Consider the following 16653-nt stretch of genomic DNA (forward strand, 5'->3'; position numbering starts at 1 on the left):
TTATAAAAATGAGCACTAACTTTTAGAAATCAAAGAATTTTATAAGCTTGCTAGTTGATTTCCATAGAAAGTAACTAGCAGTATTTATCCTGCTTCAGAAAAGAAACTCCTGATTTTTTACTGGTTATTTCAACTCTCTTGCCTCTCTCCTGACTATTCTATAGCTATCTACAGAAGTATTTATACGCTCATTCATTCAACAAACATTAAAATGGAATATCTATTATTATTACCAGAGACTAATCTAGGTGATCTGAAAACAAAGATGAATATTCCAGCTCTAAAGAAATATAGAGCCCTGGCCAGATCATTCAGTTGGTTACACTCGAACCGTTAGACAATCGTCCCAATAGGCAAAGGCTGTGGGTTCAATCTCCTGTCAGAGCACACACTGGAACAGATTGACATACCTGTCTGTCTCCCTACCTTCCTCTCTCTCTAAAATTAATAAATTTAGAAAAGAAATATAGAATCTATTGAACTATATACAATAGTAACAATGAAGTGACAAATATACTGTGTTCATAGTTTATTTAGGCATCTTTCAAACGATTTCTCTATTGTGAAAAACCACTTTGCAGTTTGGCTCAATCACTGACATATTCACTAACTCTTTGCTACTGTGTAACCCCTTCTTTCCATTCTTCCCAATAAAATGATATGAACTAGCCAGGCCCATGATTTTAACACACACACACACACACACACACACACACACACACACACACACACACACACACACACACTACACTACACTACCTTATAAAACAGATTGAGATTTCCAAGCACAAGAATGCTCACCTTCACAGTGCTAACAAGCTGTCCATCGATGTAGAGGGCTGCAGTACTGTTTTTCAGCATGCCTTTGCTCATCACCAGAACCAGATGATGCCACTGCCCTTCAACTATAAGTTCTCCACAACGAAAGCGAGCACAACAGGGGAGAATCTCATAAAAAGAGGATTCTTCACTAAAATCATCAACTAAAAGAAAGAGAGTTCAGAAATAATTAGCCTGACCAGGTGGTCGCGCAGTGGGTAGAGCATGGGACTGGGACACAGAGGACCAAGGTTCAAAACCCTGAGGTCGCTGGCTTTAGCGCGGGCTCCTCTGGTTTGAGCAAGGCTCACCAGCTTGGAACCAAGGTCGCTGGCTTGAGCAAGGGGTCACTTGGTCTGCCGTAGCTTCCTGGTCAAGGCACATATGAGAAAGCAATCAGTGAACAACTAAGGTGCCGCAACGAAGAACTGATGCTTCTCATCTCTCTCCCTTCCTGTCTGTCCATATCTGTCCCTCTCTCTGACTCTCTGTCATACATAATAAAAAAGAAATATTTAAAATTTCATCATCATCCTCATTCAAACAATTATTCATATCTAGATCTTGACTTTATGTTAAAATAATATGATGTTGATGTAAATGAAAATGCACTATTTCTTTGTTCAGTAACTTTATTTGTAGTAAAAAGTAAAACCTAGGATATACTTTTGCTTTCTTCTCCTCAAAATACCAGTTAGAACCAAATAAAGTTATAATAGCTAATGAAATAAAAAAAATAAAATTAAATAGACAATAAGCTCAAGTTATGATAGACAACAAAAAAAAATAGTTGATTACTACCTATAATGCTATAAAAGGCCTTTTAAAATTCTACTTTGACATACATTTGATTATAGCACTGGTTAGAAAAAAAACCAAGAACATTTAAAATTTTATTCTTGCTATATGCTCTACTCAATGATACAAGGGGGCAACTATCTGTTCTTCATTCGTGGTTGTACAGTCTGGACCCTCACCTGACAATAGCTGGTAATAAGAAGGTGATTCATGGAATCGAAAAGTATTTTGACCCGTTTCTTGCTTCACCAGATAATTCTGGTGATTTGCTAACATTCTGCTATCACTTCCGGACTCCAGTCTGGTTTCTCTCTGCTAGCCAGTAATGTTGCCAGATCATGCTAGGAAATAACCAATTATTAACTTAATTGTAATGTTAAGCTAATTAAAGTTAATTTACCTTCCCTGACTATTCAAGGAGTGAGGTAGCAGTAGAAATCCAGATGTTGAAAACTCCTTTCCTCCTCAAAAAAATTTAGAAGAGCTAATCTATAACAATGTAACTTAAAGCAGACCCACCATTTTTCAGTACAAGCAGCTCAATCAAGTAAATATACTGAAAGTTAAAGGTTGAAATTATATTCAGATAGAACTATAAATAAATATTAACCTCTTTCTTCAATCCTAAGATATCTGCATATGCTGAAATGCCAAGATTATATTTTAAAATGACAATTTAGAATATACATCTATTGATGAGTTAAGACTACAAAAAGACAGAACCTTATCCACTGGTGACCTAATAGAGTATCAGAATTAAGTAAACTAGGTGGAAAGCTGGGTCACAGAGCTTTGAAAGCTCTTATGTTACTGACTAAAGGATGTGGGGAAAAACGAACAATATATAGCAAAATCAAGAACTCTTCCCTCGTTAATAGACTGCATCTTCTCGGGGACTGTAGAAAATATTACTTATTAAATTTTCTGAGAGTTTCACATTCTGACTCAGGCATAAACTAAGATATATCCAGCATTCAATGATATCAGGACATCTTGGTGAGCAAACTGGTTTCTGACAACTTTTAATTACTGAGGCATCTTAATGGGCTACAGCTGTTCAGGGTATGGATCCTTGAAGTAGTAACATATGTATAACTAATGTATGTATTATAATTCCTAGTGCTATATCAACTATAGTAGCCTTGTAAATTATATTTAGTGAAAATGCTATAGAGTTAGAAAACATTTTCCTGGTTTACCGAAATATCCCTAGATCTACTCCTTAATTTTTCCATTAAGTTCCACCCTCCTTCCAATTTCTTCATTTACTTTTCTTATTTCCCTTCCAAGCCATCCATATGACTTTTCCTTTATTTTTCTTTCTTCTCATTCATTTATATGTTTAAATACTACTTGTGAACTGTGCCAGGCACTGCTGTAGGTAGCAGCGCTGCCTAGGTTACCCAGATAATAACACTGTATGCAGGAACTTATAGTTCTAGTACGGTAGACAGAAAAAAACAAAATAAAGAATTAAAATTATGAAGACCAGATAAACAATATTAATAAGGCTATGGCAGTAAGCATAGGAAGGAAGAAAAGATTCAAGAAATATTAAGGAGACGTAATACAGGAACACTTAGTTAAAGGGGTGGTATTTTCAAGGAAGACTTGAGGTGTCTAAGCTAGGCTAACTGGTAGTGTGGGTATCACCTCCCAAAACAGGAGACTAGGAGATGTAGATTTTATAAAGAAACATTATAGTGTGAGTTGTTTATAGGAAGGCTCTTCATATGAAGATGTCTAGTATGCAGCTGAAAATATAAGGACAAAGACAAATAAAAAGTGTTACTTTTAGAGTCCCTAGGACAAAAGACCTAAAGACCTAAAGCTAACTGAAATTGATGACTTTTCTCATAGAGAGCAGGTTGAATACAAAGGCTAAAGGTGAAACCTTGGATAATATTAATTTTATGGAAAAGATGGAATAGAGAGCTGTTAAAGAAAATTGCAAAAGAGAAGTCAGAGAAATAGTGAAAGAACAAGTATCCCAAATTACAAGACAAGACCATTTTATTTATTTTTTATATTATTATTTTTTTGGTGTGAGGCCATTTTAATTAGGAGGAAAATTTCAACAAGGTCAAATCCACAATAGGGGAAAACAGTCTCCCTACAAGCACTTTAAAGCAGTTACTGTATTGATGCCTAACCTTGTACTAGTCATGATCAAGCAAGCACATTAAGTAAAAATCCCAAGAAGCCTTACAATCAAATTGAAAAGCTAATATTTATATTCAATTATCTGAATACCAACCACATGTGATACACTATGTGGTATTTTAGTTAAAAGACAAAAATAAAAGGATAAAAATAAGTATATTTTATACAAATGCTTATAATCCCAGTAAATTCAGTAAACTACGATTTATATTTTGTTATTTACATAATGTAGAAAGATCTTCACAAATGCCTTAAGTTTGAAGTTTTATTGTATAGCAATGTAAAATTATGGCATGTTGAAGGGACTTATGGAATTAGGATTCTTAAGTGATATGTATTAAGTCTTAAAGGTAAGAGATGAATAAAATAAATTTAAATGCTGTTATGTCTAGCACAGTGGCACATATGGTAGGCAGGTGCTCAATGAATATTCATTAAACAGAATTCACAGCAAATAAAGATCCTTACTAAAATATACCAAACAAGCAAGCAGCTTTTCTAGCAAAAGCTGTGATTTCTTGGCAAGTAGAAATGAATCCTTTTTTGGGGACTCTCTCCACTATTTTCTAAGTCTCCTTTAAAAGTGCCTTAAAAGTCTGATCAGGCGGTGGCGCAGCGGGTAGAGTGTCAGTCTGGGATGCTGAGGACACAGGTTCGACACCCCAGTCAGCCTCAGTGCAGGTTCACCAGCTTGAGCATGGTATCATAACCCCATGGTCGCTGGCTTCAGCAAGGGATCAGTGGCTCAGCTGGAGCCCCTCAGTCAAGGCACGTATGAAAAAGCAATCAATGAACAACAAAAGTGCCGCAACTACCAGCTGATGCTTCTCATTTCTCTCCTTCCTTCCTGTCTGTCTGTCCTTGTCTTGTCTCCCCGTCTCAGTCATTCTCACAAAAAATTAAATAAATAAATAAGTGCCTTAAAATTCACTGGTACACAGCATATCCAAGGTTTCATATAACCTGTTCTATTCTATAATAATTTAAATTGGGAAAGAGTTGCCAGATGAACCTTAAAAATGAGTATTATAATGAACTTGAATACTTTTAATGGTCACAAGAGGCAAAAAGAAAAAGACAGATACTGACCATAGTTTTGGAGTAGTTCCTCTTTGGTGGAAACAATCAGAGCTCGGTCCTTTGCTGATAAAACTATGGCAAGGCACACGTAATGCTGCTCAGAAGAATTCGCTCGGCGCACGACAGTCAAGAGTCTGACAGGATGGTTATTTGGAGGAGAACTAAAATGTTCAATACAAAACCAGCTAGAGTAGCTTAAGCCAGATGGAGGAGGAAAGAATCTCTCACCTAAAGTAAAAACACAAAAATAACAATAAAAGAGTTTGTGTTGACTCATGTTTACATTTTAAAAAAAAGACAATGAACTCTAACTGCAATATAATCTATTGAAAAAAATACTCTCACAAACTAAGAAAGTAGTATTTACCAGAACCAATGCCGCTGACCACTGCCCCATCAATAAGACCTGTTGTAACAGCACTGTTCGTAGGGGCGTTATGAGGGGCCAAACTGGGCAGGAACAGGCAGCTAGTAAACAAAAGACAACATACATATTAGAGATCAACTCTTTTCCTGTGTTACCACTATGCACTTACCACAGAAACAAAACTGCCATTACTTGAAAGGTACCTAGGAAAAAGAGATTTAGAATAAATCTGGATGCCTATCCAAGTCCTGCCCTTCTTTTAATTATGTGAGAGTAAAGAAAGATACTTTAAAAATCTTCAATAACATCATTTTTTCATTTAAATTTAAGTAAATTTAAGTATAATTTGCATATGGTAAATGTACCAATGGGTAACGCTGTTTAAGACACGGGAACAGTTTCATCACCACAGAAAAATTCCTTGTGCCCCTGTTGAGTGAGTCACTCTCCTCTGTTACCACTGCTCTGATTAGCGTTGCCTGTTCCCAAATATATTTTAATCCACTGTTTGCTAACAGCCCATGACAATCTTCTTAAAATACAGTTTTAGATCAGTATATAAGAGTCCCACAAATATCTAGTAGAGACACAGATCTAGTCTATTAGCAGTTTCCATTTCAAGGCTGATGGACTTTATAAACTTTCTAAATTATCCATTGATTCTTTTTTTTTTTTTAATCCATAGATTATTGTTCCTTCTTCTAGTATATTCTACCACTTGAAAGTATTTACTCATTTAATGTGATAGTCACTAAATAAGTACAATGCATAAGATACTAAGCTAGGTATTTTGAGGGAAAGGATGATGATAAAAACCTAGTTAAGAGCTTCTACTCTGATTTTAATTTGCATACTATCTATAAATGTATTATACCAAAGCAGAGGTTGGCAAACATTTTCTGCAGAGGGCCAGACCATAAATATGTTATGCTTTGCAAGCACCTAGTCTGTTTCACAACTACTCCACTCTGCCACTCCAACATAAAAACATAAAAGACCGTGGCTGTGTTAAAACAGAACTTTATTTACAAAAACATAAAATTTACAAATCAGATTTTAACTTTGGGCTTTAGCTGATGCCTCTAAGACCATATCAATTCACTTAGTATAATAAATAATTTAAAATAACCTTAAAAATAAGATGCTCAAAGAGCTCAATAATATGAAAATATATACTATATAGTATATTTTAAATAAGTAGATTTAAAAATCAAAGATCTGTTTTTCCAAGGCAAGTATGAGTCATAAAATAATATACTAAGGCTTGGCGACCTTGCAAATTCCTTACCCAAAGCCCTCAAGGGATGTGTCAAATTCAACAAAAGCTGGAGTAACTGACGACCCATGAAGTCTGATGTCGTGTGGAGTTGTCATGGAGACCAGACACTTTACCCGGGTCAGGGGTACAGTGCTTCCTTCTGCAGATTTTACCAGGCTCTTGCTTATCCGGTAATGGTTATCCTCATGCAAGCTGAAAACGTTATCAGAACCCAGACCCTCCATAGATGTGATCATACTACCTGTAAGTTAAAGAAAATCTCTTAGGAAAAATATCATGTAGGTTTCTAAAATAATGACTGTACAAGGTTGATTTATTTTTAAATATCACTCTTCAGTTCTTATAATTAATACTTTTATTATAAACACCAGAGCTATTAGTTTTAATGTACTGTATCTTCATTTTAAAACTTAACTAGCATGTGTGTCTTTTTTACTTATTACTAAAGCAGTAAACACATTGCAGAAATGTTGGAAACTAGAGTACAAATAAGAATAAAAACCACTAATAACCATGATCCAAGCTACTATAAAAATGTAATGTAATTATAAATTATATATAAAGATTTTATAAAAACCAAATTATTCTTTGATGTCACAAAATTATTTATTATTTGTTTTTGAGAAAAGAAAGTAAAATAGTCTAGAGACATTATAATGGAAAGAAACAGGTCATGTTAGAAACTCCTTCCATTTTCTTTTCATTTTTAGTCCTTTTATTATAATTAAATATGCAATCACAAAAGTACTTGAATTTTAAAATTCCTATATACATGTAAGCAATAACAATTTCATTTTTTAAGACTTTATTTATTTACTTTTAGAGAGGGGAGAGAGAGAGAGAAGGGGGAAGGAGCAGGAAGGATCAACTCCTCAACTCCTGCATGTGCCTTGACCAGGCAAGCCCCAGATTTTGAATTGGCGAACTCAGCGTTCCAGGTTGACGCTTTATCCATTGTGCCACCACAGGTCAGGCAATATTAACAATTTCAAGAATCAAAGACAAAATCTTAAACAAACTGTTGTATTTTTCAGAAATGCATTACAAATGTTATGAAGAAGACATTCCTTCTCAAGATAAAACTACATGAGTGTAACTGTCTCCCTCTTAAATGCGCTAAATACTCACACAATCATAAAAATAGTTCAGTATTCTCTGAGAGAATGAAACTAATTTTGTTTCTACTATTTACAAAGAAAATCACAACTCAATCCTAAGGAACTATGTAAAGTATAAAAACAACAATAAATATAGCATATATGCATCTAAAGGATTTATACTAACTGATACAAAAAGCTGCAATATTTTGTTTTTCAATACAATTGTGTTGGAGATCAAAAGATCTTAAAGGGTTTTTTTTGTTTGTTTTTTTGTAATTTTCTGAAGCTGGAAATGGGGAGAGACAGTCAGACAGACTGCCGCATGCGCCCGACCGGGATCCACCCGGCACGCCCACCAGAGCCACTCTAGCGCCTGGGGCAGAGGCCAAGGAGCCATCCCCAGCGCCCGGGCCATCTTTGCTCCAATGGAGCCTCGGCTGCGGGAGGGGAAGAGAGAGACAGAGAGGAAGGAGGGGGGGGTGGAGAAGCAAATGGGTGCTTCTCCTATGTGCCCTGGCCAGGAATCGAACCCAGGTCCCCCGCACGCCAGGCCGACGCTCTACAGCTGAGCCAACCGGCCAGGGCCAAGATCTTAAAGTTTCCAAAACACAGTGGGCACTAATCACTGACAATAATTTGCAGGAGAAAAGAAATTCAGATTGAAATAATGACTAAAGGTTGTTTAATCTCTGTGCTTCTCACCTGAAAAAAAAAAGCATTGAACTAAATGATCACTATGTTCTCTCACAGCAGCCATTCTACTTTCTAAGCTTTATTCTTTCCTGATTCCCTAGTAATGGTCACTTTATCCCATCAAAATAGATGCATTATCACTATGGCTAACAATGATAGCAAATAAATTATAAAGTGAAAAACCAGCTCCACTACAGAATCAAGAGGAAATCCATGCACCTGAGGTCTTGACTGAGAACAGCAGCCACAGCGTTGCGTGGGCGGAATCTGCTGCTTCTCCATGGTCATGCCAGAAGGGTAGGCAGTGCCTGCATTCCGCTATCCCCCACCACTGCCGTTCTATCAGCCTGATGCAAAACTTCTCCTTGGAGGCTCCTCCTCAGAATACTATGCCCTCCAACCCCTCAATGAAACTGCCATTTCCTGTTGTTGGCATTTCAATCTCAATCTTCTCTGTACTAATTTTTGCAGGACACTGGACGATATCAAAGCCCACATGAACAAACCACCTATCACTTCACTTTTAGTTTTTGTGAGATTCCTTTTCCTCTAATGAACTTCACCTCTACATCACTCCAAAGTCACTTTAGGCATGGTCCTCTTTGCTTGTTTCACAGCTCCAATTTTGGTTGCTATTATCCCACCCCATTCCTTCAGTTTTTTCTTTTTCTCTCACTACATTGCTTTCTTGCTGAGCCATAACTCTCCAGGCCAGTGATCTATCCTTTTCCTCCCAGCCTATCACTGGCTGCTTGCCTTCACTTCTTTCCTTATCCAGCCTATACTGCTTGGTGGATCTCAACAACTTGCATCAGCATTTTAATTTCCTGCTCCAGGTCTCTCTGCAGCAGCTGTCCTGCAAACCTATGGTCATTAATATCCAACCACTCAGGTCCTGGCCGGTTTGCTAGTGGTAGAGCATCAGCCCAGCATGTGGATGTCCTGGGTTTGATTCCTGGTCACGGCACAGAGAAGTGACCGTCCACTTCTCCTCCCCTTTCTCATCTTTCTCTTCCCCTCCTGTAGCCATGGCTCGATTGGTTGTAGCACACTGACCCAGGGCGCTGAGGATAGCTCTGTGGAGTCTCCAACTCAGGTGCAAAAAATAGCTGGGTTGTGAGCATGGCCCCAGACAGTCAGAGCATTGGCCCAAGACAGGGGTTGCTGGGTGGATCCTGGTCAGGGTGCATGCGGCAATCTATCTCCCCTGAAAAGTTCTCACTTAAAACAACAATCATATCCAACCATTCTTTAATCCAGGCAAGAAGGCTACTAGAGAAAGGCAAAGTAATGATGGATCTTCCTTCCTAGTCAAGGGTTACTTTGAATGTATTCTCATCTCCTCCAGATCTCACTCTCGATCAGTGATTCCTTCCCCACTTCCATCATTCAATCAACCAGAGCTTGTATTTCTCCATTCAAGTAACAACAAACAATGAACTCTTCTCTTTCCTTACTATCATAGTCACACTTCTTAAAATAATATTCATCCCCCACATGATTTTCACTTATGAGATCAACCAGAAAAAGGAACTTCAAAGGTCAACTTACTTCTCATCTCTGGCTCATAACTCAGTGAACTTGGTTTGTGGACCCTATATTGTTTGAGCAGTTTTTTGTCCCAGGCACCACAATTTAATGGACTTGCCAAACGCAAAAACTCCCTAAAAGAAAATTAAAAAGTTATTTCTTGATTGAGACTATTACATAAATCAAACCAAACACATACACAAAAAATAGCACTTAATTAATTATAACTCATTAATTAAAATATAAAAGCAATCCAGTTATTTTAAAATATACACAATATTAAAAAACAATAGACAACATTAATTTTATGTTTTAACTACCAAGCACTGAGAAGTGTCTGAGAATACTGTGAAAGGCTAGAAAATGAAATCTGAGGAACATGTTTTCCTGGAATGTGATGTATCCTTGCTGGTTTTTCATGAAGAGTACAATGATACACAATTAGTTTATAACCTATGGCTTATCAGTATTTGGACACCATACCATCATGTAACCTTTTCTTCTAAGAACTCATTACCTCTGAAAACTGACCTAATGGTTGATTTTCTGTGCTTACTGTGTTTATCTAACTAGGCGAGACGTTACTTAGTAAAAAGTATTCCTCTCTTTCCCGTTCACTCTCTCTCCTTTTAAAATAGCAGATTACCAAAAAGGACCAGGGGGAAATCCCCATGCTACTTTCAATATGTTAGGATTCTGAACAGATCCATGAGCTGATGGAAGAAGTGAGTAGGGACTGTCTCATTTACCTTGGTATTTTTTCTTTTATTTATTTATTTATTTATTCATTTTAGAGAGGAGAGAGAGAGAGAGAGAGAGAAAGAAACAGGGGGGAGGAGCTGGAAGCATCAACTCCCATATGTGCCTTGACCAGGCAAGCCCAGGGTTTCGAACCGGCGACCTCAGCATTTCCAGGTCGACGCTTTATCCACTGCGCCACCACAGGTCAGGCCTACCTTGGTATTTTCAAGGTCTAACACACTGCCTGGTACAACATAGTTTAACAAATGTTTACCACGTAGGTTTTTCTTAGTCCATCATTAGTTTGGAGTCAGTTAAAAAACATAAATTCCATATAAAGTCCAACCATTTTTATAAAAAGTTCCTAAAAAAAATTTATGAGAAAGTAATTTAACCGCACACAAAAATTACCATATAAAAAGTTGCTAATATTCTAAAAGTGACAAGATATGTAAGTATATTTTGGCAAGGAGGGACATGAGAAGTTATACATTAAATCTGTTTGGCTAGAGAATTTAAAAAAATATTTAAAAAATGTTGTTTCATTCCAAAATCAAAGAGCACTGTTTCTCTTCCATTAAAAGTTTATTTAAAAATAAGTATTTCTTGAATGGTTAAAATTTGGAAGGTTATATACCCATACCATGGAATACTATTTGGCAATAAAAAGAAACAAACTATTGCTATGTAACAATTTAGATGCATCTCAAAGGCATTGCAAGTGAAGAAGCAAGAACTCTTACTTATAAAGACTCTAACTAGGAACTAAAAAATAGAACTACTGACCTCAGCACCATGGGCTCCAGAGCCTGAGAGGCTAACCGTTCAAACATCCGCTGGAGGGGAGGGTGCAGGGCGTGGTCCTCATCGGCCAGTGCGGCACTGCACCGCTGCAGCAGCCGTGCGTGAAGACCAGCTTCACACATGACCTGCTGGTTTCTTTCTGTGTGCACCAGGGATTGTAAAATATTTGCCACGGCAAGTTGAAGGTCCAAAGCATGCTAAAGTTAACAAAGAAATCCACACCACCAGGGCATTCTTAGTAGGATAGGTGATAGTTCTCTCCACATGAAGCACACCTTTCAATATAAGGCCTCAACATGCTGCAAATTACATTCAGATGCAAGGTAGCTGGCTGAGAGCAACACAGCAACTCCAGAAGAGGACTAGGCGAACATTTCCCGTCCTCATTTTGCTAGCATACCCCTCTGGAACCTATTCTCTCCCAAATCTTTTATGTTACATGACTATATAATTAACTATTTTTCTTGTTATAGAAATAATGGCAGTAAAGTTTTTTCATGGTGGGTAAATAATCAGATTAAAGGAAGTCCTATTATCGCCCTTCCCAGTTGACTCAGTGGTAGAGCTTCAGCAAGGCCTACGGATGTCTCGGGGTGCGATTCCCAGCCAGGGCACACAGGGGAAGCGCCCATCTGCTTCTCCACCCTTCCCCCTCTCCTTTCTCTCTCTCTCTCTTCCCCTCCTGCAGCCAAGGCTCCATTGGAGCAAAGTTGGCCCAAGTGCTGAGGATGGCTCCATGGCCTCTGCCTCAGGCGCTAGAATGACTCCAAATGCAGTGGAGCAATGCCCCAGATGGGCAGAGCATTGCCCCCTGGTGGGCACGCCGGGTGGACCCCAGCAGGGCTCATGCGGGAGTCTGTCTCTCTACCTCCCTGCTTCTCACTTCGGAAAAACATTAAAAAAAAAAAAAAGAAAAGGAAGTCCTATTATTTACATTTGCGACACTTAAAGGTCTTAGAGATCACAGAGTTCAACAAAATTTGTCAACCAAACTCCACTTCACCAAAACTCTTGAGTGCTACAAGTCAACACAGATAAAAGGCTTCAATGTGGTATCTTTAGTCATTTTTCTTTCTGTACTCCTTATTAACAATTTCCACCACTAAGCAGGATTTACAAAAGGAAACAATAATTTTCACACCAGAAATAACTGAATTGGTTGCATTTGCCAAATGAATCATATTCTAAAACATTCATAGCTGTCATTCATTAAGAAAACTAATAAAAATTAATTTAATGAAAATAACAGAAAACCCCTGTATTTTTTCACCTTTGCCTAGGCTGGTCGGTGGTATAGCATGGTTTCCTATCACTTTCCCTCTTTCTTGGCACTGCTACCTTACTAATGCAGTCACACTCACATCCTCGCACTCCTCAGAGATGAGAAGGCACTAACACATCCAAGCTTACTTCTGGCTGTGTCACTGACCCCACAGAGGCCAGGAGGTCCAACATAGCAAGCATGGCTCCAGGATGGATGATGACAGCATCAGAACTCTGGAGAGACGAGGTTGTCACATGTAATTTCAGGTCGTTTTTAGGAGGGTAAATGGGGGGAGTTGAAACAGAATGATACGCATGCCTATGAAAAAAGAAAGAAGGGTAATTGAGTATTTAATTCCAATCACAATCACTGTTCATTTTCTTCATTTGTTTCCTTTATTCACTGACAAACAAAAAGCTTTGTAATTCAAGGTTGGAATACAAATCATCTTAAGTTTGAGACATAAAAAGGCAATATGTTATTAATTTTTAATGAGTTATATATGATCAATTTAACTATCAATTTCTCTAGGCTCATATGTCTTTAACATTTACTATTTGGATTGTTTCATGAAAGAATGACACATGACGATTATACTTAACACAGCTCTATTGGTATACCTGAAAGTTACTAATAGAGTAAACCCTAAAAGTTCTCATCGCTTTTTCTTTCCATTTTTTATTGTATCTATATAAGACGACAGATGCTAACTAAGCTAAGTGTGATACTCAGTTCACAATACACGTAAGTAAAGTCATTATGTAGTACACCTTAAACTTATACAGTGCTGTATGTATATCTCAGTAACAAATGAAAAAAATAAAAAGGCACCTGTACCAAAAGATGTAAGTAGTAGAAATCACAGTGAATAGGTGAATCACAGCTCTAGGAATGGTGACAGTTCTGATTATAAGTGATGAGAGTACAAGTTAAATGAAATCCCTCAATAAAGTTATTTTTAATTTGAAATTACCCATGTGTGTTAACCTTTCCTTAAACCATAGGTAACAGAAACAAGATCAAGATCAAAGTGGCCTCCTCTATTACTAGGTCAACAGTCAGGGTTGGCTCACAATCTTAGCTACCAAGGAAGCATCAAGGAAGTTTCCTTTCAGCTTATTTGGAACTACATTCACCTTCTTTTACATTACCTCCCCTAATGCTGAAAATACCATAATTTTAAAAAACCCAGAGGGCATATTTTACTTAGCAATTCTATGAATTAGAAAGCCTAGCCATGTCCTGAATATACAACATTTCTTCTCATCAATGATCGCCGCTTTCTATTTCATACAATTCCCCTACAATTCATGAGTTTTGCACATTTTGTATCTTGGCTCTAGAAAATAGATGCTGTGGTTTTAGCCTATGGGAGCTCTTTGTTCCAATGAATCGGTTTCAGCACAATTTGTCTAATGCTTAGCTCTGTCACGGAAAGCCATGCAGTTTCAGCTCTCTGGCACCAGAGCAACTTGGGAAGCAGATGCTTTTAAGTCAGTGATGTAGAAGCAAAGAATTAGCACTGCCAGGTTTTCTTTTTTTAAAGTACCATTCTCTTTTTAACAGAGATTTGATTAAAGTATTCCACTTCACTTATAAAAAAAATAAGAGCTCTCGTATTTAAATCCTTATTTATATCCTGCACCCATTCATTTTTTTAACTCCCTGTATTTCCAATTTTGTTTAGAGATTTAATTTCTAAACTTAACTAAGATAAATTTCTAAATGCTTATTACTAATAGTTATCTTCTTCCTATGTTGCTGTTTAGACTGAAATATTTTGACCTCTCTACTGGTCAGGGCACAAAAAGGAACAGATGCTCTCACCTCTCTCTTGCTTTCTATAATCAATAAATATTTAAAAAAATATTTTGATACATATTGAAGAAAAAGAGCCCTAATTCCTCTAAAGTGCAATAGTAATATCCAACCATTGAGAAGCTTCATAAAGACTGTTTTCATTACAAACAAAAAACGACCTTTAACTTGAGGAACAACATAAATTCTGATTGTATATTTTAGTTATAGGCCTTCTAAAATGATTTTTGAACTTCCGGATTTAATATAGATTTGAATTTCAACTATGGATGTACCCAAATTCTTTATAGTAGTAAGCTTTTCTTATCTTAAAGGAAACAATATTCTGATATAGAAATCACATTCTTCTCAAACTAGAAAAATTATTTCAAACATTGTGGAAATCTAAAACATGATATTTTTAACTATAATTAGGTCTAATTTTATAAGAATTATGTAACATTAATTCTTACTAAGTCATTTAAGTAAAAGCAAAGGAATTACCACTTTTTAAATTTAGAGATTATAGTAAGCTTATTAAATGGATAATTCCCAAACAAGACCTAACCATTTGCAAAGACAGGATAAAATGACATTTCAAAATCTGGCTTAATTTTTATGTTAAAGTTTCTTTTAAAACATAAAGGAATTGCTATTTCATAGTTCAATCTAAGTTCTCATGTATTTATTTAAGACATCTACATCTTTGAGAATATATGCTTAAACATTTAAATTCTGGATTTGCTCTGCCTTAACTATCGCCAAGTGTGTAGACACACTAAGTAATGGATATCGTATTTGAATGATAACTAGTACTCTCTACCTTTTCACCATTACAGATACATACTGGAGTATCTTGGTTATTATTTTGTATTCTGTTTTCACTTCCTCCAAGTCTGATTGAACACTGTTCAGCTATAATCCTATTCCATTATTCCTTCTGGATAACGAATAATAATAATAATATATAATAAAGGTTATGAGTTTTAGCTTTCAAAATATGAAGTTTCCTGGTTATTTTTTTTTACAATTCTTTTAGAGAAAAAAATTCTAGGACTTTATATATCACAAGCTCAAAATTTCCTTAGTTACTTGAATACTCCACAAGCCATAAAAAAGAATACCATGTTGGTTTCTCCTTTTGTCAACAAAAACATGTTTTGCACAAGATACCCATGCACTGATGTACTTTGTTGTTTTCAAGATAGTCTAACTTTGAGTTACTATATTGCATTTGTAAAATAAAAACACTATCTTATTAGCTCATGTTTCTTATCACTGAGCAAAATGTATGCAACCCGCCCAGAATGTCAACCTTAAAATGTTAACACTGGTCCTACTATTTGTATGAACATTATCAGGAGCTTCCTCGAGGTGACATTAACCTGTAAACTCAATTATAATTCCAATGCTCAAGATTCACTCAATTTTTTTTATTTTAAGTGAGCTTTTTTTTTTTCCTGAACTATGCCATGATTTACTGGAAGAAAATGAGCTATAAGCCACAGTGTAAATTTAAGAGAAAAAGAGAAACCTAAGTCCATATACCTAATGAATATTAATACTGAAATATATTTAAAATACAGAATCTGTAACAAATACTTTTAATGTAAAACTCCAATTATATTCAACTTTCAAAATCAGAACAACAGAAATAAAATTAAACAACACAGCAGAACTTTAGGATTCATTTAAAGAAAAACGACAGTGGCAGAATATTAATATAAATACAAGACTGAAGGACTTGTACTTGATCACAGGAAAACAGGGGAGGGGGAAGGAAGACTGCTGGGTTCCAGGAGCACAGATGTGGTCATGAATCACAATTAAGGAGTATGGATCCTAACTGCATGCTTGCCAGTCAACTGCCGGTTCTCTTTATTCCATATGCTTTGTATACGAGGAAGACTAGTCCAGCTTAGGGTGAAATTTACACAGAACCGATGAAAGCAAGAGCTGGGGTAGGGTTTTTATTCACCTTTCAAAGGTTAGCTGTGACAAATCCCATAACAGCATCACATTTCAACTGGTTGAACCTGATTAAGAAAATACACACTTCCTTGCCAGTGCCGTGATGTTCATTTGAGAGCAACAGTAAAAAACAAAACAAAACAAAAAAAAAACAACTGATCACAAGGCACATTTAAAGTAAAAAGAAAAAGCAGGAAAGTACTCTATTTAAAGAGGCACTAAGTTCTTATTTCTACACTAATTTTAA

General features: G+C 36.5%; 1 protein-coding gene across 7 annotated transcripts in view; it reads right to left on the reverse strand.

Moving 5' to 3' along the window:
- WDFY3 (WD repeat and FYVE domain containing 3) overlaps nucleotides 1-16653 on the reverse strand; it is a 286019-nt gene that overhangs the window by 106345 nt on the left and 163021 nt on the right. For all 7 annotated transcript variants that reach the window (XM_066385911.1, XM_066385917.1, XM_066385914.1 and 4 more), the window contains 7 exons: nucleotides 12785-12956; nucleotides 11357-11571; nucleotides 9851-9963; nucleotides 6516-6747; nucleotides 5228-5328; nucleotides 4870-5088; nucleotides 802-983 (listed from right to left, as the gene is read on the reverse strand). In XM_066385911.1, the coding sequence (XP_066242008.1) occupies nucleotides 802-983; nucleotides 4870-5088; nucleotides 5228-5328; nucleotides 6516-6747; nucleotides 9851-9963; nucleotides 11357-11571; nucleotides 12785-12956 (1234 nt within the window). The remainder of the gene's footprint in view (nucleotides 1-801; nucleotides 984-4869; nucleotides 5089-5227; nucleotides 5329-6515; nucleotides 6748-9850; nucleotides 9964-11356; nucleotides 11572-12784; nucleotides 12957-16653) is intronic.

The sequence above is a fragment of the Saccopteryx leptura genome, chromosome 5 (assembly GCF_036850995.1).
Source record: "Saccopteryx leptura isolate mSacLep1 chromosome 5, mSacLep1_pri_phased_curated, whole genome shotgun sequence".
Taxonomy (NCBI): domain Eukaryota; kingdom Metazoa; phylum Chordata; class Mammalia; order Chiroptera; family Emballonuridae; genus Saccopteryx; species Saccopteryx leptura.